At 45.2% G+C, this 23,929-nt stretch overlaps 1 protein-coding gene across 4 annotated transcripts in view; it reads left to right on the top strand.

Moving 5' to 3' along the window:
• Positions 1–23,929, top strand: part of map3k1 (mitogen-activated protein kinase kinase kinase 1, E3 ubiquitin protein ligase) — a 52,776-nt gene that overhangs the window by 7,152 nt on the left and 21,695 nt on the right. For 2 of the 4 annotated variants that reach the window (XM_090233682.1, XM_021601625.3), the window contains exons 1-3: positions 12,267–12,431; positions 22,926–23,076; positions 23,700–23,918. In XM_090233682.1, coding sequence (XP_090089808.1) covers positions 12,376–12,431; positions 22,926–23,076; positions 23,700–23,918 — 426 coding nt within the window. In that variant the 5' untranslated portion in view covers positions 12,267–12,375. Of the gene's footprint in view, positions 1–12,266; positions 12,432–22,925; positions 23,077–23,699; positions 23,919–23,929 lie in introns of those variants that run through there. The other 2 variants (XM_021601624.3, XM_021601623.3) reach the window with 1 other exon arrangement.

Here is a 23,929-nt window from a genome sequence, read left to right as displayed (position 1 = left end):
CATCCAGAACTGGTTTGACCGCAGCTCCTATGTCCACTGCCAACTCCACCATCAAGGTATGTTAAAAGGCGCTATGTTTATGTTTTGTGGAGGAGATGGCCGCAGACAGATCGGTTTTCAATGACTCAGCGTAGCTTTCAACATTTTTAGTTTTTACTGAATCATTTTAATCCAAGGATTGGGATTTTCCAGACAGATTTTTTTTGCAGAGAGGATTGGTTTTACTAGTATTTCTTTGACAAATATTCGCATTCAATATATTGCCCTGTTTACACTTCTTCTTCTAGTATCTAGTTGGAAACACGTCTGTTTTTCAGGGTTTGATTCAGAGATGTTCTAACCTCTACATTTTATAGTGATGGACGTGACATTTTTTTAATCACACAAACAACGCAACTTTGAGTCAGACACTGTTATTGAAAAGTAGCTCTGAAAGTAGCTCTCACCGTTATCCATTCCATAAAACTCCTGGCCAAGGTTCAAGACGTGCCTGGGTAAATGCAGAGCAATGGCAATGTTTATAACGAGCATAAGACTGGAGCAGCCCGAAGCATCTGAAATGCACTGTTGCTAGGCAGACCAGGGGCTGGAATGCTCTCAAATTCTATTCTTCACATGGGATGGGGGGGGGGTCAGAAGCCAGCAGCCAGCAGCCAGCTTTTGTCCTTCTCCACTCTCCAACTCGTTCTGAAAAAGCCTAATGCTATTTGTGATAATTGGTATATGATTTAAGACTGGGGAGCCAATACTACTGTGTTCACTGAAAACACATGTCTCACGCTCGACGTGTGCGGCGCCACAGCGTCATCAGCATGAACGACGATTGCTGGATAATGTTTGACTGTGGTTTTGGAACAGAAGGGATGTTCTTAGAAGCCCATGTTAATGTATCATCTTTTAAATGGATTTGGGGGCAAATGTCTTTCGTTTTTAATGGCTATCTTTTAACCAAGACCTTACCTGATAGCCATTGGGTTTCCGATGGTAATGTTTTGTTGAGAGAGAGCGGCCTAGTTGTAGGTCTGTTTTCTATGGCCCTGCCCCAGTGGGTTGTGGGTTGGCCCTGGACTCCAGAGGGTTGGAGGCAGAGTTTGACTGTTTTGTCTAACCAGCCTGCCTGGGCCTCTCCACGTTCACCAGAACTGGCTGTTTAAAGCCCGGGGTTAGCTCAACACTCAGAGCTGGAGGCCGCTAACAAAAGGCCCGGATATTTCCATCCCCATTAGGCGTGTGAGCAGGCCTAGGGGTCCCCTCCCAGATTCTGTTTAGTTAGCAGCAGGACGAGGCAAGCTGGAGATTACATGTGAAAAGTAAACACATGGGTCCCTGCCTAATCAGGGCCAGATTACCAGTTAAAACAACGGGTCTCCTGCAGGCCCTCCATATATGCATTCAACACACAGCCAACATACACACAGACATCGATGTGTACACACACACACACACACACTTTCACATGACATGTTCTGAAAACAGACCTCCAAAAATCATATGTCGCTAACACTACACACGACTTCAAAGTTGAAGCAGCAAGTAAATATACACTGATATGCTATACACTGAACAAAAATATAAACGCAACATGTAAAGTATTGGTCCCATGTTTCATGAGCTGAAATAAAGGTCCCAGAAATTGTCCACACGCACAAAGCTTATTTCGCTTCAATTTTGAGCACAAATTTGTTTACATCCCTGTTAGTGAGCATTTTCTCCTATGCCAAGATAATCCATCCACCTCACAGGTCTCGCATATCAAGAAGCTGATTAAACAGCATGACCAGTACACAGGTGCACCTTGTGCTGGGGACAAAAGGCCACTCTAAAATGTACAGTTTTGTACACACCACACAATGCCACAGATCTCTCAAGTTTTGAGGGAGCGTGCAACTGGCATGGTGACTGCAGGAATATTCACCAGATTTGTTGCCAGAGAATTTAATGTTAATTCCTCTACCATGAGTATTTCTGTCTGTAATAAAGCTTTTTAGGGAAAGCCTCATTCTGATTTGTTAGATCAGGGCCTAATTTATTTATTTCAATAGACTGATTTCCTTCTATGAGCCGTAACTCTGTAAAGTTGTTGAAATTGTTGCATGATGTGTTATATTATTGTTGTGTTCTAGAGGCTTACAGGGGGGAGAAGGGCAGTCTTGAATGCTGATAAAGAATGCATGGCTTGTAGTTTTGGTTTAATATTTTCCAGAAGGTGGGGTCAAGGACAGCTAAATATTGACCAGTGCCTCTGACGATTAGCTGCCAAGCTCCTAACAACATTCTGTTCATGTATTGCTCCACTTCTTTCTTCTGCTGATGTGCTAATGTATAGTGGCAGAGAAACAAACAAGTTGTGCAATCTCTGTTTCTCCCAAAGCAGTTTATATGTCCATTTATGCATTGTATGAGGACCTTGCTTTGAATTTGCTGTGTTAAAATAACGTCCCCTGGCTGGCATGTTCAGCTCGGGCGGCCCTCCCATTTGTTACAGTCAAAGCTGTTTTTGGAAGGGCTTAGAAATGTTTACTTAGCCACGCCTTTCTTCCACCGTGCGTTCATCCGGGCAGCTGCCTTGGCCTCCACACACTCCCCTAGGGTCACTGTTCCACACTTGTTTTCCTTTTTTGTCTTTCTTTGTGCTTTTCAGGTCAAGTTGTTTTTGTTTCAAGCCATGTTTCCTCAAGCAGCTGAAAACGCAGGCTTGTGCCTGGCTGAATGCAGCCGTATTCACATTTTTGCCCTCATCGGAGTATCCCTGCCCTTCGACCACAGAGATGGTAGCACTTTTCTTCAACTATCCACGAGCCAGTTTGAATGAGTCTCGGAAGAGATTACGTCAGTGGAGGCTGCTGAGGGGGAGGACGGAACTGAGCGAATGGACTGGCATCAAACACATGGAAACCATGTGTTTGGCGCATTTGATACCATTCCACAGATTCCGCTTCAGCCATAACCATGTGCCTATTCTCCCCAATTAAGGTGTCACCAACCTCCTGTGGACTACATGTGTTGTCGGAGGCTCTTGTTAGCATCTCGTGCCCCCGTGACGGTCAGGAAGAAAAAAAACGGTCAGGAACCTGTCTGACCCCCCCCCCCCTCCCGTGACGGTCAGGAACCTGTCTGACCCCCCCCCTCCCGTGACGGTCAGGAACCTGTCTGACCCCCCCCCCCCCCCTCCCGTGACGGTCAGGAACCTGTCTGACCCCCTCCCGTGACGGTCAGGAACCTGTCTGACCCCCCCCTCCCGTGACGGTCAGGAACCTGTCTGACCCCCTCCCGTGACGGTCAGGAACCTGTCTGACCCCCTCCCGTGACGGTCAGCTCCACAGCTTTCGTACAACATGCTGATCCGACGTCACTGATGTGATTCGTTTGCTCTGTTTTAATGTCTCCAGTCTCAGACTTAAAGTTGTGGCCAAAGCTCACCTTTCCTGGAACTAACTGTCAAAATGCCAACGCTGAAAGCGACGTCCAACAGATATTTTGCAATGATGTTCTTAGTTAGGCACAAGGGCTATTTGATCACCGAATAAAAATACTTCAGCGCCATGTATCTATAAAAGTATGAGCTAAATGTGATTGCATGAAAATATCCAAGGCAGGAATAGCCAGATGCACTTTCTAGTGTCCTAGACGTCGCCAAAAAACATAATGGATGGAGAGAACTAGGCAGTTCTACTACAGTGCCAACTTTGCATATTTCTTGCGTGCGCTCTCGCTCTCTCTCTCTCCTTCACTCCCTACCTGTCAGTGGTGCACGAGGAGAGACCATACATGTGATTCTCTGGGCAGATTTGGACTCTAGTCGCTTTCACATGTGACTGGGGAGGGCCCGCAGAAACCCTGTGAATTGCGCTGCTGCTGTTGCCTCTGCTCACAGTGGGGACGGATGAGTTGAGCAAGAGAGAACGTAAGAAAGAGGGATATTTAGAGGGTGGGGGGAGGGGGGGTGCAGACCCCTGCCACCCTTGACCTGAGAGGGGCTCCCATGGGCTTCTAGCTTTTTGTGTTAAGAATTATTAAACATTTTTTAGGGGAGAGGTGCTTTCATCGTGTACCCACTATCGGCCATGTGTGATTCATGGTGTTACCCCCCCCCCCCCCCCCCCGTGGGTCTGTGTGATTCATGGTGTTACCCCCCCCCCCCCCGTGGGTCTGTGTGATTCATGGTGTTACCCCCCCCCCCGTGGGTCTGTGTGATTCATGGTGTTACCCCACCGTGGGTCTGTGTGATTCATGGTGTACCCCCCCGTGGGTCCGTGTGATTCATGGTGTACCCCCCCACCGTGGGTCCGTGTGATTCATGGTGTACCCCCCCCCGTGGGTCCGTGTGATTCATGGTGTACCCCCCCGTGGGTCCGTGTGATTCATGGTGTACCCCCCCGTGGGTCCGTGTGATTCATGGTGTACCCCCCCGTGGGTCCGTGTGATTCATGGTGTACCCCCCACCGTGGGTCCGTGTGATTCATGGTGTACCCCCCCGTGGGTCCGTGTGATTCATGGTGTACCCCCCCCCCCCCCCCTGTGGGTCCGTGTGATTCATGGTGTACCCCCCCCGTGGGTCCGTGTGATTCATAGTGTTACCCCCCCCGTGGGTCTGTGGGATTCATGGTGTACCCCCCCGTGGGTCCGTGTGATTCATGGTGCACCCCCCCGTGGGTCCGTGTGATTCATGGTGTACCCCCCCCCCCCCCGTGGGTCTGTGTGATTCATGGTATCCCCCCCGTGGGTCTGTGTGATTCATGGTGTACCCCCCTGTGGGTCCGTGTGATTCATGGTGTACCCCCCCCAGTGGGGCCGTGTGGTTTAAGATGTCAGCTTGCATCGCCAGCGAAAGATCCTGCTGTGTACGAAGACAGCGGCTCCAAACATCATCTCTGATGATCTCTGCTCATGACTGCAGCAGCCAGTATCTCAGGCAAAGTCATGGACAGTTCATGAACTATATTCTACAGACTCCCATGCTAGCTACACTGCTGTCCATCTCCAGCCTAAGAGTACTCTAACTGTAATATCCTAGGCAACAGGGTCCTAGGCAACAGTGTCCTAGAGCAGTGCTGGGTCTGGAAAGGGCACCACCTTGGTTTAACTTGCTGAGACTGTGATACTACCACACTTGGATGTGAAGATTGTAAACGGTCGACGCATGGGCTGTTTTTACGGTATGAGCAATGTGTCATTTTGAGTTGGACTGGAAATGTTCTTCTGTAAACCTGATATAACAGCTGGCCAGATGGTTGGCGAGTTACGGTCAAAGTCGGACCATTAAACACAAAAGTCCAATAAGAAAACGGCAATAAAAAAACTCCTTTTGATATTCGCAGAACACTGCATGTGTTTTTACGAACTTTGTTCCACTTGTGTCTGGTGAAAATATTGATTAACTTGGGTAAATCACCTGTGTCTAAGTTTCCACTCAACTCTATGTTCTGAGACAGCAGAGTGAATATTTAACACCTTCCTTTGCCTACTTCAACTCCAGTGGGAAAGAGCGATACCCAGTCAGTTGTACAACTGAAATGTGTCTTCCTCCATTTAACCCAACCCCTCTGAATCAGAGAGGGGGGGGGGGGGGGGGGGGGGGGTTGCCTTAAACGACATCCACGTCTTCGGTGCCCGGAGACTCGCAGCAGAGGAAGCTATGATGCTTCTCATTAACCCAAGGTTAATTTAAAGACAATTTCACAAAAAAAAACATAACACCCAAATACATAAATACATTGTTTTTGAACACTTTAGACCAAGGTTGGCCTCCAGTACAGGTTTCTATGGTGGTTGTGTTTATCTTTGTCTAGAATGTTCCGGAGACCTTGAGATTTGGCATCTTTTAGCATCGGAGAAGTAACATCAGTTGAGAGATCTGATGGTGTCATGGCTCATAGTTGTCAGATGCTTGGGTTTCTGTGTATTCCATGTCATCAGGAGACTCATTGAATGATTTTCCAGGGAATGGCTACTTTTCATAGAACCTCTCTTCGCGGCTGCCGTAGGGATGTGTTCCATACCTGCGTTTGACAAGTGCGTTGGGATTGGCCAAGCCACGGTTGAAAAGGGAGAGCGATATTAAGCTCACCGCTCCTCCTAAAACCAGTGTTCATCCTGCCTCACCGCTCCTCCTAAAACCAGTATTCATCCTGCCTCACCACTCCTCCTAAAACCAGTGGTCATCCTGCCTCACCGCTCCTCCTAAAACCAGTGTTCATCCTGCCTCACCGCTCCTCCTAAAACCAGTGTTCATCCTGCCTCACCGCTCCTCCTAAAACCAGTGTTCATCCTGCCTCACCGCTCCTCCTAAAACCAGTGGTCATCCTGCCTCACCGCTCCTCCTAAAACCAGTGGTCATCCTGCCTCATGATTCCCCCTTTTCACCTCCTCCTCCTCCCCGGAGGCCATGCTCCACTTCCAGCATGTTGGCCAGTGGGACATTAATGGAGTGTCTGCTCGTTGGGGCACTGTGCACAATCGCACTGACACGCTGGGGGGGGGAGCTCTGGGGGCGGGGGACACCTCATCCACATCAATTCTCACCAAGCAACCAAGTCTTTTCAGCTCCATGATGATTCAGGCTGCAGAAGTTAAGCTTTTTTTTTTCTCCCTGAAAGTTAATTATTTTTATTTTATCATCACTGAAAGTAGTCTGGTTTGGGATGAGGACGTGGTGTGTGTGTGTGTGTGAGAGAGGCACCAGCAGTACTATTGGTCTGGTTTGTGGCTTGATGAGAGAGCTGAGGGCTCCCGGGAGAGGTTAATGGGGCTTCCCCTGCTCAGAGGGAAGATGGGGAGATGGTGGGGTCCTGACCTCCTCCAAATACCCCCATCACAGTGGGGGCCAAGCGCTCTGAATAACTCTGGGTGGGAGGAATTTCTCTGCATTCCATCTACATTCCATAGCCAAGCAGTGGGCACTGAACTAAATGACACGCACACACATTGTTCACACACATGCACACAACACTCCCACTTGCCATCAGCAACTGCTATAGTGGTATGAAACAAACTGATTGTGTAGCTACTTTTGTGACTTTAAATTGTTTATCAGACATGTGTGTGTGTATATAGCAGGTGAGAACCATGGCATGTTGCCTCTGCTAGCACTAGGCCTAAATTCAGCACTAGGCCTAAATTCAGCACTAGGCCTAAATTCAGCACTAGGCCTAAATTCAGCACTAGGCCTAAATTCAGCACTAGGCCTAAATTCAGCACTAGGCCTAAATTCAGCACTAGGCCTAAATTCAGCACTAGGCCTATATTTAGAAGCTGGCTGCACTAAAACGACGGCTTCAGATGACCTGCAAAAAAATATCTCTATTCAGACATGTCCTGTTTTGGAAGGTATCTGGTAAGATTCATTTGAATGAGTAGACTCGAGCAGGATGCCATTAGAGGTCAAGAAAATGTTATGGTAATGCAGGAAGACTGGTTCGAACATGTTTCAACGAGTCTTCCTCCATAGGCCAAAATTCTAATGTGGAGAATGTGAAAACCTAGTGCGTTTATTAGTCAGTCAGCGGCCTACATCCTGTATGTGATCATCACACGTTATTATGAACTAGATAGACATTTCAAAGTCAGGGCATCCCAGCTTTAGTCCAACGTTTGATACATTTCTACTCATTTGTTTTAAATAAAAGCTAGAGAACTTCGCTACCAAAATGTTGGCAAACGAACTTAATTGCTATTAAATTGGTAGACCTGCCATTGTTCAAACGTAATTGGGCATGAACTCTCAACTGTGAATTGAACATGTTTTCTTGTCCAGTGACGCGATACTGAAGTTTTCCATCTAGGGATGTTCAATTGCCGTGAACTATTTCCCAGAAATGACCTTATTGGACAGAGGCACACCTCCCAAAAGGGCGCTCTGAATGGTACACCAGAGTCCAGTTTCCTGTGTTGCGTAACATTCGTCATGAACTTTTATCTCTTACATGGTGACCCAGTTATCCTCCAATCAGGAATGGGATTTGGACTTAAACCTCTTCAGGCAAGCAAACCAAACAGCAGGTTGGAGAGGGACAAAGCGAGAGTCTGTGCAGATGTCCTGCCACACAGGTCCCGTGTAACTCAGTTGGGAGAGCATGGCACCAGGGTTGCGGGTTCAATTCCCATGGGGGGGGGGGGGGGACCAGTACGAAAATGTATGCACTCATTACTGTAAGTCGCTCCGGAAAATAGTTTCTGTTAAATGTCTCGAATGTTAAATATAATGTCCAACTGACTCTCTGATCCGACGACATCTTTATGGTTAGGGTCTTCATAGTGGTGGCTGTGTTTGTTTGTTTGTTTGTTACCTCTTTAGAAATTAAAAATCAACTCATGTGACTACCAATGGTATTTCTACCCAATGACACCACCACTGTCTGTGGTTTAACAAAAAAAAGCTCACAGGCAGAGAAAGCTGATTTCCTTTCTCTGCACCGGGCAGAGGCTCTGATATAGTCTTTCCTCTTCCTTTCTGACCAACCCTTTATCTGAATTGACAGGTGGAGGTGGATGGTTTCAAACCGCCAACTTGCGAAATGGATATTTTCTAAGTCTTGCGAAACATCCCAGGTCGTGCCGTTGTTTTACCCCCCCCCCCCCCCCCCCCCCCCGCCTGCCCACATGATCTGAAACCGAAACGGGGAACTTCTCCTCTTGGTGGACCAGTTTCCGACCGTCCGGCACATGTGGCGGATATCTGCTCGGAATCTAATTTCTCCTCTCCGACCATAAGCTGCTGGTTTGTTTGCTTGCCTGAGAGGATGTTCACGCCAAAGACGCAGAAACTTCAACACAACTAGTGACGTGTCCCTTCAGCTCAGGTTTATTACAGCGGATGATAATTCTCATGTTCGTCTAGGTCAGGTGGGCCGTTTTTTTGTTTCTGTTGGAATGAATAAGAATGATAGGGCTTCCTTTTCCCCTCCCATTTTTCTTTTTAATCAATATGTCAACGAGATTGTTCCCTGGCCCTCTTGTTTCCCTAGAGAAAGTGATGGATACTCCCCTTCCACCCCACACACAGTCCCAGGCAGCTCTAGATGGAGGGGAATGTGTCAGCACTGGGCAAGGCTACCTGATGCTGAAGCTAACAGTCAGTGTAGGGCCGGGGCAATACCAGTATCACCATACTCCTTAGTATCGTGGCAAGGAAACAAAACACGAAGCGGATTTAACTTTAGGAAAACATCCCTAATGTTGGAAACGAGTATAATTGATGTTTTCATCAAAATTCACATAATTTATTTTCTATAGCACACAATATTTAACATTCAGCAGGGTTTATAAAGGACCAACGAGGGTAGTCTGCTTCATGTTATCATTTTAGCAGTGGAAAAACTATTGCGGTACTGGTATTGTCACAGCCCCAATTCAGTGCAGAAGAATTCCCCCCTCGACGTTTCAGTGGGTACTGTCTCCTCTCCGGCACCATGTTTCTATTGGGAGTACTGCAGCACTTTGTCATAATAGTTCTTCCATGGTTGGTTCTCTCATAGAGGGAAACATTGGGCAGAATCTTGCTTTGAAACATTTGATTTCTCTGGCTGTTTACAGGCAGCATTGTGACTGCACTTTGAATCCGCATTAATACGACTAAGGGGTTTCAAAGCTGCCAGATTCATCAGGCAAATGGCTTAAATAACATTGATTTGAAAGCGCTCATTTAAAACGTCATTCCCATTTCATTTACACTTAAAATTCCTCCGTCAGGTTGCTTAGTCTCATGACTTGGCAAGTTGTTGTGAGGATTGCCTTTTTCACTTCTGTGTCTGCCATCTAACCGGTTGACTTCTGTTGGTTCCTAATAGTAGAACTATTGTCTCAAATCTCTGGTCAACTTTATTGGTCAACTTTTATTGGTCTGTCGGAGATTTCCCCCGGGATTAGTTGACCATCGGTTGTTCGCTCAGGGGGTCTCTCGGGGGGGTCTCTCGGGTCCGTGGAGTTCGATCACCAAACTCATGGTCATGATGCAAGCCGGTTGTAATGAGGTTTCAGTTAAGCTACCCCCTTCCCTCCAAGTCACTGGGGGGCTGAGCCAGAGAGTTACAGAGATATGGCCCTCACAGCATTAGTGATGGTTATTAGTTTCATGTCAGCATTCGATTCCACTCACTATTTAGAGGTGCTGAATCTCATTGTGTCATTGATTAATTTGGTTACAGAGAGCCGGCTCTTTCCATATGTTAGTCAGAGCAGTTGACCTTTTTGTTTCGTTGGTTAGTCATGTGGATACGTTTCTTTCCCTTTTTAAATGTTACTGTTTATTTTGTCAGGAGAAATTCAACTGCTGCCTTTTTGTATTGCCTGAAAGGTTAGCAATGCTGTGTCTGTTTTTGAAGTTGTTTATGGTTGTTGTTGAGTCTGCTCCGCCTTGTTTTGACCAGAAACACCAGGCTCCGTCTGTCATTATACACTGTTGAGCAGCCCTGGCTCCTCTGTTCCCTCCAGCAGAGGCAGGGATTGTGTGAACCGGTAACCTGAGTTTTTGGGAGCATTGAAGCCCATGAGAAAGGGTGTGTGCCCAGCGAGCTTGGCTGTGTGTGTGTGTGTGTGTGACGCAGTCTCTGCTTACGTGGAGGTTTGAAATGGACTCCCAGCCTGCCGGCCCTTCCAGGTCCCACCTGCACAGCCCCACAATGCCCTTTTGTTCCCAGCCCACGGCCCTGTGGGATAGCTGTTATTTAAGAGGCGAGGGGACGGCAACACCACTGACTCTTTATTCAGAGGAAAGATGGTAAACTCTATCTGGTTCCATTGTCAGTGGGGACTGAATAGGCGGCCTCGGTCTCTGCAAGTGGGGACTGAATAGGCGGCCTCGGTCTCTGCAAGTGGGGACTGAATAGGCGGCCTCGGTCTCTGCCAGTGGGGACTGAATAGGCGGCCTCGGTCTCTACCAGTGGGGACTGAATAGGCGGCCTCGGACTCTGCCAGTGGGGACTGAATAGGCGGCCTTGGGTCTCTGCCAGTGGGGACTGAATAGGCGGCCTCGGTCTCTGCCAGTGGGGACTGAATAGGCGGCCTTGGGTCTCTGCCAGTGGGGACTGAATAGGCGGCCTCGGTCTCTGCCAGTGGGGACTGAATAGGCGGCCTTGGGTCTCTGCCAGTGGGGACTGAATAGGCGGCCTCGGTCTCTGCCAGTGGGGACTGAATAGGCGGTTGCTTCAGTTGTTTTTAACTGATTTTCACACTGTGCTCATTGACACAAGTCAATTTTGGAAGGTTTGAGATCTGTAAAAATGAAGGAGTTGGGCTACATTGACTTCTCTTTTCATTTGCTGGCTTGACAGAACATGGCGTGTAGCTAGGAACTATGGTGCCCAAATTTTGTATATTTCTTCCTCTTAGTGAAGCTGAAGGCACTTACGCTATGCTAACGATCACGTATACAGTACAAGGACATTTTGGAGACATGCACTGTGATCATTTTCAAAGAGCATGCCGCAGAACAGCTTTGCTATCGGAGTTAATCACAGTTTAAACTTTAAGGAAAATCTACTGAAGGATGTATGTAAAATGTTAAGTTAATTCTCAGAAAATAACTTGTTTTGAGAGTACTCCTAATGAACAACAAGACCTCCCACTAGCCCATAGGAAGCCCACTAGCCCCCCCACTAGCCCATAGGAAGCCCACTAGCCCATAGGAAGCCCACTAGCCCCCCCACTAGCCCATAGGAAGCTCACTAGCCCATAGGAAGCCCACTAGCCCCCCCACTAGCCCATAGGAAGCCCACTAGCCCCCCCCCACTAAGCCCATGGGAAGCACACTTGAGCCCCCCTCTGTTTGTAGCCAACACATCATCCACAGAGAAAGTCTAAACACATGGTAGCTAAGCTGACACATTAAGTATTTTGTTAGTTATTTTACCAGGTAAGTTGACTGAGAACACATTCTCAGTTACAGCAACGACCTGGGGAATAGTTACAGGGGAGAGGACGAAAGCCAATTGGAAGCTGAGGATGATTTGGTGTCAATGATGGTATGAGGGGCAGTTTGGGAATTTACGATAAGTGCCATGGATCTTTAGTGATCACAGAGAGTCAGGACAGCCGATTGACGTCCCATCTGAAAAACTGCACACAATACAGGGCAATGGTCCCAATCACATTAAGTTATTCCACCAACGATTACAAAGCATCAACCCCACATAAACGTTACCCTGTAATGTTGACTTAAACCCCAGTCTACTTCCTAGTTGCTACATCTTACGCTTCAAATGGCTCTTCAGTTCTCAGAACAGGAAGCCTCCTCTCTTCCTGTTCCCCCAACCAACCCAACCACTTGTTATTGTCGAACTGACAGCGTTCGTTAGCCGCAGCAAGTCGAGCCTCCTATTCAATCGACCAACGGAAAAGGCCTGAAGGGGGTAGAAGCATTGATCACAGCATCAATTAAAAATGGCTGGTTTCCACAGCTGGCCCTGGCCTGCATGTGACTCCCATCGGCCCGCCGGGTGAGTTCTTTTCAGGCCCGTATATAGGGAACAGGGTGCCATTTGGGATGCGGTGAGGTCTGCTAAACAACTATATATCCAGTAGAGGAATCTTTCCTCTCAGAGGTTGATATAATTGTTGTAAGGAGGTCTTTCACCCTCCGACTTTAATCTTCTGACTGACGACCATAAGGGCACAGACACACCAATAGCTTTTGCTGGTTGAGAGTATCTAGCCCCTCCTGAACGTACTTTGCAAACTGAGTGCTCACTGACTTTTTACATGTAGAATCTAGTGAAAAATGTCGACAGTCAGACATCTACAGTGGGTGGTCCCTAAAACACAACACGCTGAATGATCGGCAGGCATGCTAGCTCCACATTCGATGCGACGTGTGCAATTCTTAAGATTAGGTTTTGTAGGCGACTTTTTGAAGTTCAGTTCAGCTCAGCTCCCGGTTGTGTTCGCATGATGTTTAAGCTAGTTGTGGTATTTGAAGATATCTGAAGATATTGATATTGTAGTCTTCAGATCTTTGTAAGTACGAGGTCTTGAATGGTAACCAAAGTTATTTTGTTTGTTCAAGGACTTTGTAGTTCTATGGACTTTATAGTCCTTTTTCACTTTTTCTATGACTCATCAAACTGAGAATATATATTTTTATTGAAGTGTAAGTTTTTGTGAAAATAGTTAATGAACTCTATCCTTTGATAAGAGCAAGCTTCATGCACAGTTGACTGGTGAGCAGCCCCCACCTCCAAGTCCAGCCAATGGAAAAAGACTCCAAGGTTGTTGTAGTGAAGCGATGAATTGACCTGACCACAGCACTCTGAGGTCTGACTAGAGGGGTTTGTAGGCAAAACATTTTTTTTTTTAAAGGCAAAGTGTTTGGGAGCTGAAAGGGGAGGCTCATTCACAAAGCAGCATTGGGAGGGCAGTGAACAAGGCTGTCAGTTCCCATTTGTATGATGTACTGGAACTCTAACGGGCTCAGACTGCTGCCTCCTTATCATAACATCCTCTCGTGTGAGGCGGAATATTTGTTCTGAAGCACTCAGATCCGACAGCCTTAAACACAGACTGGCCAGGGGTGGGAGGAGGATTTGTTTGCTCTCGGGTTGTATGGTGCAGTATACAGAAGATCACATAATACTAGAAGCCCCAGAGATCACAAGATCCATGTTTAAATGCTCTTCAGATTTCCTATGAATTAAATAATGTGCAGATTGTCAATATATGAAGTGTAAATAATATGGTTGTTTGTAATGATTTCTAAATGCTGTTCAAATTTCCTATGAATTAAATAAAAATGCCACTTGTGTCTATCACCTACAATACAGTCCTAATATGTGAATTGCCATTAAATATGGAGAAAAACATCATGGTGATGTATTGGCTCCTGAATGGTGCAGCGGTCTAAGGTGCTGCATCTCAGTGCTAGAGGTGACACTACAGACCCCAGTTCTGTATCACAACCGGCCGTGATTGGGAGTCCCATAGGACGGCGCACAATTGGGCCAGCCTCGTCCGGTTTCGGGTTTAGCCGGGGTAGGCCGCCATTTGTAAATAATAATTTGCTCTTAACTGACTTGCCTTGTTAAATAAATGTAAAAGGTTCCAATCTGCTTTCTTATGCTTTTATTTGCGTGCTGATAATGTTGTGGTAATATGGTAAAAGTTCAAATATAACATTGTCAATGTCCTTGAAGTGTTCTGTAGACCTGTTAGACAAGGTGAAATGTATATTGCGTGAACATCAATGGAATATTATGTTCAACCTAAAACAGATATGCTATGAATGTCATGAAAACATCCTAATTTCATTCTTACCACATTAAGGGAATGTCCTGTGCAACCTAACATAAACATTGCCTGAATGACATCACAACTGAGCATATTTTGTGTTTTGGGAACTTCTCTTTTAATGTACTCGCACTGTTCCCACAACCTAATTATAGTTAAAGTTGGAAGTTTACATACACCTTAGCCAAAAACATTTAAACTCAGTTTTTCACAATTCCTAACATTTGATCCAAGTAAAAGCTCCCTGTCTTAGGTCAGTTAGGATCAACACTTTATTTTAAGAATGTGAAATGTCAGAATAATAGTAGAGAATTATTTATTTCAGCTTTTATTTATTTCATCACATTCCCAGTGGGTCAGAAGTTTACATACACTCAATTAGTATTTGGTAGCATTGCTTTTACATTGTTTAACTTGGGTCAAATGTTTCAGGAAGCCTTCCACAAGCTTCCCACAATAGGTTGGGTGAATTTTGGCCCATTCCTCCTGACAGAGCTGCTGTAACTGAGTCAGGTTTGTAGGCCTCCTTGCTCGCAAATGCTTTTTCAGTTCTGCCCACAAATTTTCTATAGGATGGAGGTCAGGGCTTTGTGATGGCCACTCCAGTACCTTGACTTTGTTGTCCTTAAGCCATTTTGCCATAACTTTGGATGTATGCTTGGAGTCATTGTCCATTTGGAAGACCCAAGCTTTAACTTCCTGACTGATGTCTTGAGATGTTGCTTCAATATATCCACATAATTTTCCTACCTCATGATGCCATATATTTTGTGAAGTGCACCAGTCCCTCCTGCAGCAAAGCACCCCCACAACATGATGCTGCCACCCCCGTGTGTCACGGTTGGGATGGTGTTCTTCGGCTTGCAAGCCTCCCCCTTTTCCTCCAACCATAACGATGGTCATTATGGCCAAACAGTTCTAATTTTGTTTCATCAAACCAGAGGACATTTCTCCAAAATGTACGATCTTTGTCCCCATGTGCAATTGCAAACCGTAGTGTGGCTTTTTTATGGCGGTTTTGGAGCAGTGGCTTCTTCCTTGCTGAGTGGCCTTTCAGGTTATGTCGATATAGGACTCATTTCATGCACAAAGTAGATGTCCTAACCGACTTGCCTAAACTATAGTTTGTTTACAAGAAATTTGTGGAGTGGTTGAAAAACGAGTTTTAATGACTCCAACCGAAGTGTATGTAAACTTCCAACTTCAACTGTACATATTCTGGGAGTTAGAAAAGGCCGTTCTGTGGCCTCCCAGGTGGCGCAGTGGTCTAGGGCACTGCATCGCCTGGGTTCGCACCCAGGCTCTGTCGCAGCCGGCCGCGACCGGGAGGTCCATGGGGTGACGCACAATTGGCCTAGCATTGTCCGCGCTAGGGAGGGTTTGGCCGGTAGGGATATCCTTGTCTCATCGCGCACCAGCGACTCCTGTGGCGGGCCAGGCGCAGTGCACGCTAACCAGGTCGTCAGGTGCACGGTGTTTCCTCCGACACATTGGTGCTTCTGGGTTGGATGCGCACTGTGTTAACCTCTCTGGCCAAAAGCCAGACAAAATGCAGAGCGCCAACTTCAAATAAATTACTATAAAAATCTAACTTTCATGAAATCACACATGTAAGATACCAAATTAAAGCTACACGTGTTGTAATCCAGCCAACATGTCAGATTTCAAAAAAGCTTTTTGGCGAAAACAAACGATGCTATTATCTGAGAGTAGCACCTCCGTAAACAAAGAGAGAACATATTTCAAATCAAATGTATTTATATAGCCCTTCGTACATCAGCTGATATCTCAAAGTGCTGTACAGAAACCCAGCCTAAAACCCCAAACAGCAAGTAATGCAGGTGTAGAAGCACGGTGGCTAGGAAAAACTCCCTAGAAAGGCCAAAACCTAGGAAGAAACCTAGAGAGGAACCAGACTATGTGGGGTGGCCAGTCCTCTTCTGGCTGTGCCGGGTGGAGATTATAACAGAACATGGCCAAGATGTTCAAATGTTCATAAATGACCAGCATGGTCTAATAATAATAATAATAATAATAATAATAATAATAATAATAATAATAAGGCAGAACAGTTGAAACTGGAGCAGCAGCACGGCCAGGTGGACTGGGGACAGCAAGGAGTCATGTCAGGTAGTCCTGAGGCATGGTCCTAGGGCTCAGGTCCTCCGAGAGAGAGAAAGAAAGAGAATTAGAGAGAGCACACTTAAATTCACACAGGACACGGAATAGGACAGGAGAAGTACTCCAGATATAACAAACTGACCCTAGCCCCCTGACACATAAACTACTGCAGCATAAATACTGGAGGCTGAGACAGGAGGGGTCAGGAGACACCGTGGCCCCATCCGAGGACACCCCCGGACAGGGCCTACCCTGCAGGTGCGACACAAAACGCAGAAATAAAAATATAATTCATGCCTTACCTTTGAGCTTCTTCTGTTGGCACTCCATTATGTCCCATAAACATCACAAATTGTCCTTTTGTTCGATTAATTCTGTCTATATATGTGTGTGTGTGTGTATATATGTATATATGTGTGTGTGTATATATATATATATATATATATATATCCAAAATGTCCATATATTTGGAGCGTTTGATCCAGAAAAACACCAGGTTCCAACTTGCGCAACATGAATACAAAATATCTCAAGTTACCTGTAAACTTTGCCAAAACATTTCAAACTACTTCTGTAATACAATTTTAGGTATTTTTAAAAGTAAATAATCGATAAAATTGAAGACGGGATGATCTGTGTTCAATACAGGAAGAAAACAAATTGACGCTACCTTTCTGGTCACGTGCCTCTAACAAACAGTACACTTGAAGTGACCCTCGTTTTGAACGGGGCTACTTCATTACACAAAGGAAAAAACCTCAACCAATTTCTAAAGACTGGTGACATCCAGTGGAAGCGGTAGGAACTGCAAGAAGGTCCCTTAGAAATCTGGGTTCCCAATGAAAACCCATTGAAAAGACCTAAAAAAAAAATATATCTGAATGTTTTTTCCTCGGTTTCGCCTGCTTAATAAGTTCTGTTATACTCACAGACATGATTCAAACAGTTTTAGAAACTTCAGAGTGTTTTCTATTCAAATCTACTAATAATATGCATATCTTATCTTCTGGGGATGAGTAGCAGGCAGTTGAATTTGGGCATGCATTTCATCCGGACGTGAAAATACTGCTCCCTGTCACCAAGAAGTTAAGAAGCAGTGCGGTTGGGTTGTGTTTCAGAGGACGTATGGCTTTCGACCTTCGTCTCTCCCGAGCCCGTACGGGAGTTTTAGCGATGAGACAAGATAGTAACTACTAACAATTGGATACCACGAAATTGGGGAGAAAAGGGGATAAAATTCAATAAAAAAAGAAAAGGCTGTTCTGTTAACATTTTTGCCACATCAAAGGAATATTTTGTGCATCCTGATACAAACATTTTCTGAATGTCAGCACAACTGGACATTTTCTGTGTTTTGGGAACATGCAGTATCTCTTGTCATTTCCCCACAATGTTACCACAACCGAATGAAATGTTCTGGGAGCCTTTTAAAGAACAGACAATGTGTTCTGGGAACATTCTTGGAACATCAGGTGAATGTTTTTTGCGCTCTTTGTCTCATCTGCGCAACTGGACAGTTTTTGTATTTTGGGAACATACACTACCGGTCAAAAGTTTTAGAACACCTACTCATTCAAGGGATGTTCTTTATTTTTACTATTTTCTATGTTGTAGAATAATAGTGAAGACATCAAAACTATGAAATAACACATATTGTAACCAAAAAAGTGTTAAACAAATAAAAAATATATTTGACATTCTTCAAATAGCCACCCTTTGACTTGATGACAGCTTTGCACACGCTTGGCATTCTCTAAACCAGCTTCACCTGGAATGCTTTTCCAACAGTCTTGAATGAGTTCCCACATATGCTGAGCACTTATTGGCTACTTCTCTGTGGCCCGACTCATCCCAAACCATCTCAATTGGGTTGAGGTCGGTTGATTGTGAAGGCCAGGTAATCTGTTGCAGCACTCCATCACTCTCCTTCTTGGTCAAATAGCCCTTACACAGCCTGTAGGTGTGTTGGGTCATTGTCCTGTTGAAAACAAATGAGCGTACCACTAAGCACAAACCAGATGGGATGGCGTATTGCTGCAGAATGCTGTGGTAGCCATGCTGGTTAAGTGTGCCTTGAATTGTAAATAAATCACGACAGTGTCACCAGCAAAGCACCCCCACACCATAACACCTCCCCCTCCATGCTTCACGGTGGGAAATACACATGCCGAGATCATCCATTCACCCACACTACGTCTCACAAAGACACAGCAGTTGGAACCAAAAATCTCAAATTTGGACTCATCAGCCCAAAGGACAAATTTCCATTGGTCTAATGTTCATTGCCCGAGCAAGTCTCTTCTTCTTATTGCTGTCCTTCTTAGTAGTGGTTTCTTTGCAGAAATTCGACCATGAAGGCCTGATTCACGCGGTCTCCTCTGAACAGTTGTTGTTAAGATGTCTGTTGAGGTAAAATGGCGGCAGAAGAAATGGCAGCAGTTTTACGGGCGCCCAACCAATTGTGCTATTATAGTTTTTTTTTTTTTGCGTTATTTGTAACTTATTTTGTACATAATGTTTCTGCAACTGTATCTTATGGCAAAAAAGAGCTTCTGGATATCAGGACAGCGATCACTCACCTCGGTTTAGACAAAGATTTTTTTCTTCAACAAGCAGGACGCACAGGACATTCTCCGAACACCTGACAAGGCCAACATCCCAGTTATTTGCAAGAGGAAGAGACGCAGGTACAGAGGACACAGAGCGGGGTGCCTCATAAGGATACGCAGAAGGCTAGTGGGAAAGCTGCCGTTACCGTCAATATTACTCGCCAACATGCAATCATTGGACAATAAATTAGACGAGGTACAATCACGAATATCCTACCAACGGGACATCAAAAACTGTAATATCCTATGTTTCACGGAATTATGGCTGAATGATGACATGGATATTCAGCTAGTGGGATATATGCTGCACCGGCAAGATAGAACAGCACACTCTGGTAAGACGAGGGGGGCGGTCTGTGCATATTTGTAAACAACAGCTGGTGCATGAAATCAAAGGAAGTCTCTAGATTTTGCCCGCCTGAAGTAGAGTATCTTGTGATAAACTGCAGACCACACTATTTGCCTAGAGAGTTCTCAGCTATACTTTTCGTGGCTGTTTCTTTACCACCACAGACGGATGCTGGCACTAAGACCGCACTCAGTTAGCTGTATAAGGAAATAAGCAAACAGGGAACCGCTCACCCAGAGGTGGCGCTCCTAGTGGCCGGAGACTTGAATGCAGGGAACTTAAATCAGTTCTACCTAACATGTTAAATGTGTAACCAGAGGGTAAAAAATTCTAGATCACCTGTACTCCACACACAGAGACGCGTAAAGAACTCTCCCTCGCCCTCCATTTGGTAAATCCGACCACAACGATATCCTCCTCATTCCTGCTTACAAGCTAAAATTAAAGCAGGAAGCACCAGTGACTCTCTCTATGAAAAAGGGGTCAGGTGAGGCAGACGCTAAACCTCAGGACTGTTTTGCTATCAGACTGGAACATGTTCCAGGATTCTTCCGATGGCATTGAGGAGTACACCACATCACTCACTGGCTTTATCAATAAGTGCATCGAGGACGTTGCCCCCACAGTGACTGTACGTACAGACCCAAACCAGAAGCCATGGATTACAGGTAACATTCGCACTGAGATAAAGGGTAGAACTGCCGCTTTCAAGGTGCGGGACTCTAACCCAGAAACTTATAAGAAATCCTGCTATGCCTTCTGACGAACCATCAAACAGGCAAACGCGTCAATACAGGGCTAAGATTGAATCGTACTACACCGGCACCGACGCTCGTCTTTTGTGGCAAAGGGAAGCATAAAGGGAAGCACAGCCGCGAGCTGCCCAGTGACACGAGCCTATCAGACGAGCTAATTCACTTCTATGCTCGCGGCTATCTGCATAGCTAACCAGGCTATATGCATTGTGTCCCGCCACATGCCAACCCCTCTTTTACGCTACTGCTACTCTCTGTCTATCATATATGCATAGTCACTTTAACCATATCTACATGTACATACTACCTCAATCAGCCTGACTAACCGGTGTCATTTTTACTGTTTTTTTTATTTATTTACTTACTTATTCTTCACCTAATACCTTTTTTGCACTGTTGGTTAGTCTGTAAGTAAGCATTTCATTTCACCTGTTGAATTTGGGGCACGTGACATATAAAATTGGATTTGATTACTTGAATTCTGAAGCATTTATTTGGACTGCTATTTCTGAGGCTGGTAACTCTAATGAACTTATCGTCTGCAGCAGAGGTAACTCTGGGTCTTCCATTCCTGTGGCTGTCCTCATGAGAGCCAGTTTCATCATAGCACTTGGATGGTTTTTGCGACTGCACTTGAATAAACTTTCAAAGGTCTTGAAATGTTCCGTATTTACTGACCTTCATGTCTTAAAGTAATTGCCATATATGGACTTGGTCTTTTACCAAGTAAGGCCATTTTCTGTATACCACCCCTACCTTGTCACAACACAAATGATTGGTTCAAATGTATTAAGAAGGAAAGAAATTCCACAAATTAACTTTAGACAAGGCACACCTGTTAATTGAAATGCATTCCAGGTGACTACCTCATGAAGCTGGTTGAGAGAATTCCAAGCGTGTGCAAAGCTGTCATCAAGGCAAAGGGTGGCTATTTGAAGAATCTCAAATATAAAATACATTTGGATTTGTTTAACACTTTTTTTTTTTGGTTACTGAATTATTCCATATGTGTTATTTCATGGTTTTGATGTCTTCACTATTATTCTACAATGTAGTAAAAATAAAGAAAAACCCTTGACTGTGTAGGTGTTCTAAAACTTTTGACCGGTAGGGTATCTTTTGTCATGTCCCCACAATGTTCTCACCAGACTGGTCCCACAACCTTATGAAACATCCTGGTAACCTTTTTAAAATATTTTATAGTAAAATTTTTGCAACAATATCAAATATTTTATACAAACCTTCTATAATCATCACCAGGAATGTGTGTTATGAGAACATTTGCCGTGACCTAAAGAATGTTCTGGGAACTTTCACAGAACCAATTTTGGTTTGCTGGGAAAACATTATTGGTACATTATTATTATTATTACATTACCTGGAAACCCAATGAGAACTTTTGGGGGAATGTTCTGTGGTGGTTTTTATAATGTTGTGCACAATATTTTAGTGAATGTTAAACAAAGATGTTATTAAAAACATTCTCTGAATGTTTATCAACCTAATGTAAGAGAGAACCCTAACTAGAACATCATGGGAATCTTGGATAATGTTCTGGGAATGTTTCTAGTTTGCTGGGTATTGTCAACCAAATCTACAGTTGTAGACAAAGTGAAATGCTTACTGATGGGTCCTTCCCAACAATGCAGAGAATAATAGAAAAATAATAACATGAGGAATGAATACACAATGATTAACTTGGCTATATGGCAGGGTCTAAAATTAACACACGCCACCTGCCAAGTATCAGCACATTTACAGCTAAATAAATGCTGCAGTAGCTGTTTTCAATGTGTTTCTGTCGTTTTGGTTCATAGCTTGTAGCTAATCACACAAAGAACTAGGACTTTTATATCTATCCATCCCGTGACACACAGCAACACCTGGCTGGGGAGCTGTACACAATGAGATGGAAGTCATTTTGGAAGTGCTGCGCACAGGCATTAAAGTTGGTCTAATTTACTCAAGTCTACTAAAGTGAGACTTTGTCCTTCTGTGTCTTGACTATTTACATAGTTTTGTTCACGAGCTAGGTTGTTTTTCAATGTTTGATTTTTGCTTCAACTGAAGGCACCGGCTACTAGTCAGATTCTGTGTCACTAACAACTTGAGCAGCTAGTGCCCCCGTTGCCATGGTAACCTCCCGCCCTTGAAGGGAGTAGCTGAACATTTGTCTCTAATATTTTGGTTCAAATGTAAACATTTAGCAATCTACCACTTTTTACTAGTAATACATTTGTTTTAGAAACATTACAAAGCATGCTCATCTGTTAAAAAAATGTTTTTAAAAAAGTGTTTGGTGTAATTATGGCAACAATCATGGTGGACCAAAAAGTTTCAGGCCCTGTACACGGGTTACCAGTTCAGAGTCTGTGCAGGGGTACTTAAGGTAGATATATATATGTACATACACTGAACAAAAATATAAATTCAACAATTTCTAAGATTTTACTGAGGCTAATATAAGGAAATCAGTCAATTTAAATAAATTCATTAGACCTTAATCTATGGATTTTACATGACTATGCAGGGGTGCAGCCAGGCCCACCCACTGGGGAGCCAGGCCCAGCCAATCAGGGCTTACTACAGACAAATATTTCACAGTCCCTCAACTTGAGACATCTGTGGCAATATGTTGCACATTTTAAAGTGGCCTGTTATTGTCCCCCGCACAAGGTACACGTGTAATGATCATGCTGTTTAATCAGCCTGTTGATATGTTTCCTTTGAAACCGCCTGGTATAGAGATCCTGGATGTCAGGTAGCTTAGCCCCAGTGATGTACCGGGCCGTAAGCACTATCCTTTGTAGTGCCTTGCGGTCAGATGCCAAGCAGTTGCCATTGTCTAACTCCTCCCCCTCTGTGGTTTCTCTGTAGTCGCGACATGGAGAGTAAGGATACCCTGCGGGGTCTGCAGAAGATGGAAGACCGGCCAGAGGAGCGGATGATCCGGGAGAAGCTCAAGGCCACCTGCATGCCCACCTGGAAGCACGAGTGGCTGGAGAGACGTAGCAGGAGGGGCCCGGTGGTGAGCTGCTGCAGCCTGACACACAAACAAACACGTGCACACACGGCTATAATACTATATAAACATGTAGATCTATACATACACACACAGAACACCACGTGTGTGTACTTAGCTTACTGTGCCACGCTTAACATTTTATAGATCCAAGCAACTCTTAAATATTCACTACTCTAAAGATTGATTTGATACTGTTAATGCTTTGAAATAAAGTTTGTTTTCATGACTAAAATCGAGCAGAATTGGACATGTCCAACCCTGGGCATTGCACCATTATGTTGCACCTAGTCTTTCACAGCACACACACATGCTGACCTCAAGCCCCCTGACCTCTAGCCCCCGACCTCTAGTCTTGGCACTCTTCTGAGAGGATTAGATGGATATATGTATTATGGTAATATAGCTACATCATGCCTTCCGATTGGCTGCGTGGAAATGTCAATGCTTCCACCAGATCTACAGACCCGTGTTCAGTTGACCAACGTCGCAGATAGAAATGCCATGGATAGAAGCATGCTTGTTCTACATAACAAATGTCTGTCTGAACGTTCCACTGTAAAGGGACTCTACTGCCTCATTTGGCCTACCCCAACCGCATATTAATCCCCTCTCCTTCTCTCCCTCAGGTGGTGAAGCCCGTCCCCCTGCGACCGGACGGGAGCGAGGCGGGCTGCAAAGGGGCAGAGGTCGGAGCCGACGCACCCACCAGCTCCTCCCCCCAGCAGAGCAGAGGCCGCCGCAGCCCCTCCCCTGGACCCCCCTCTTCCTCCTCCTCTTCCTCTGGCAGGGCCGGTGGGAAGCCTGAGTCCCCCGGGGTGCGCAGGAAGAGGGCCTCACCCGTGCCGGTGATTAGCCA

The sequence above is a fragment of the Oncorhynchus mykiss genome, chromosome 5, assembly GCF_057628025.1.
Source record: "Oncorhynchus mykiss isolate SJ-2025 chromosome 5, ASM5762802v1, whole genome shotgun sequence".
Classification (NCBI taxonomy): Eukaryota; Metazoa; Chordata; class Actinopteri; order Salmoniformes; family Salmonidae; genus Oncorhynchus; species Oncorhynchus mykiss.
Note: the sequence above shows the minus strand (reverse complement) of the source record. Positions and strands in the feature narration are given on the sequence as shown.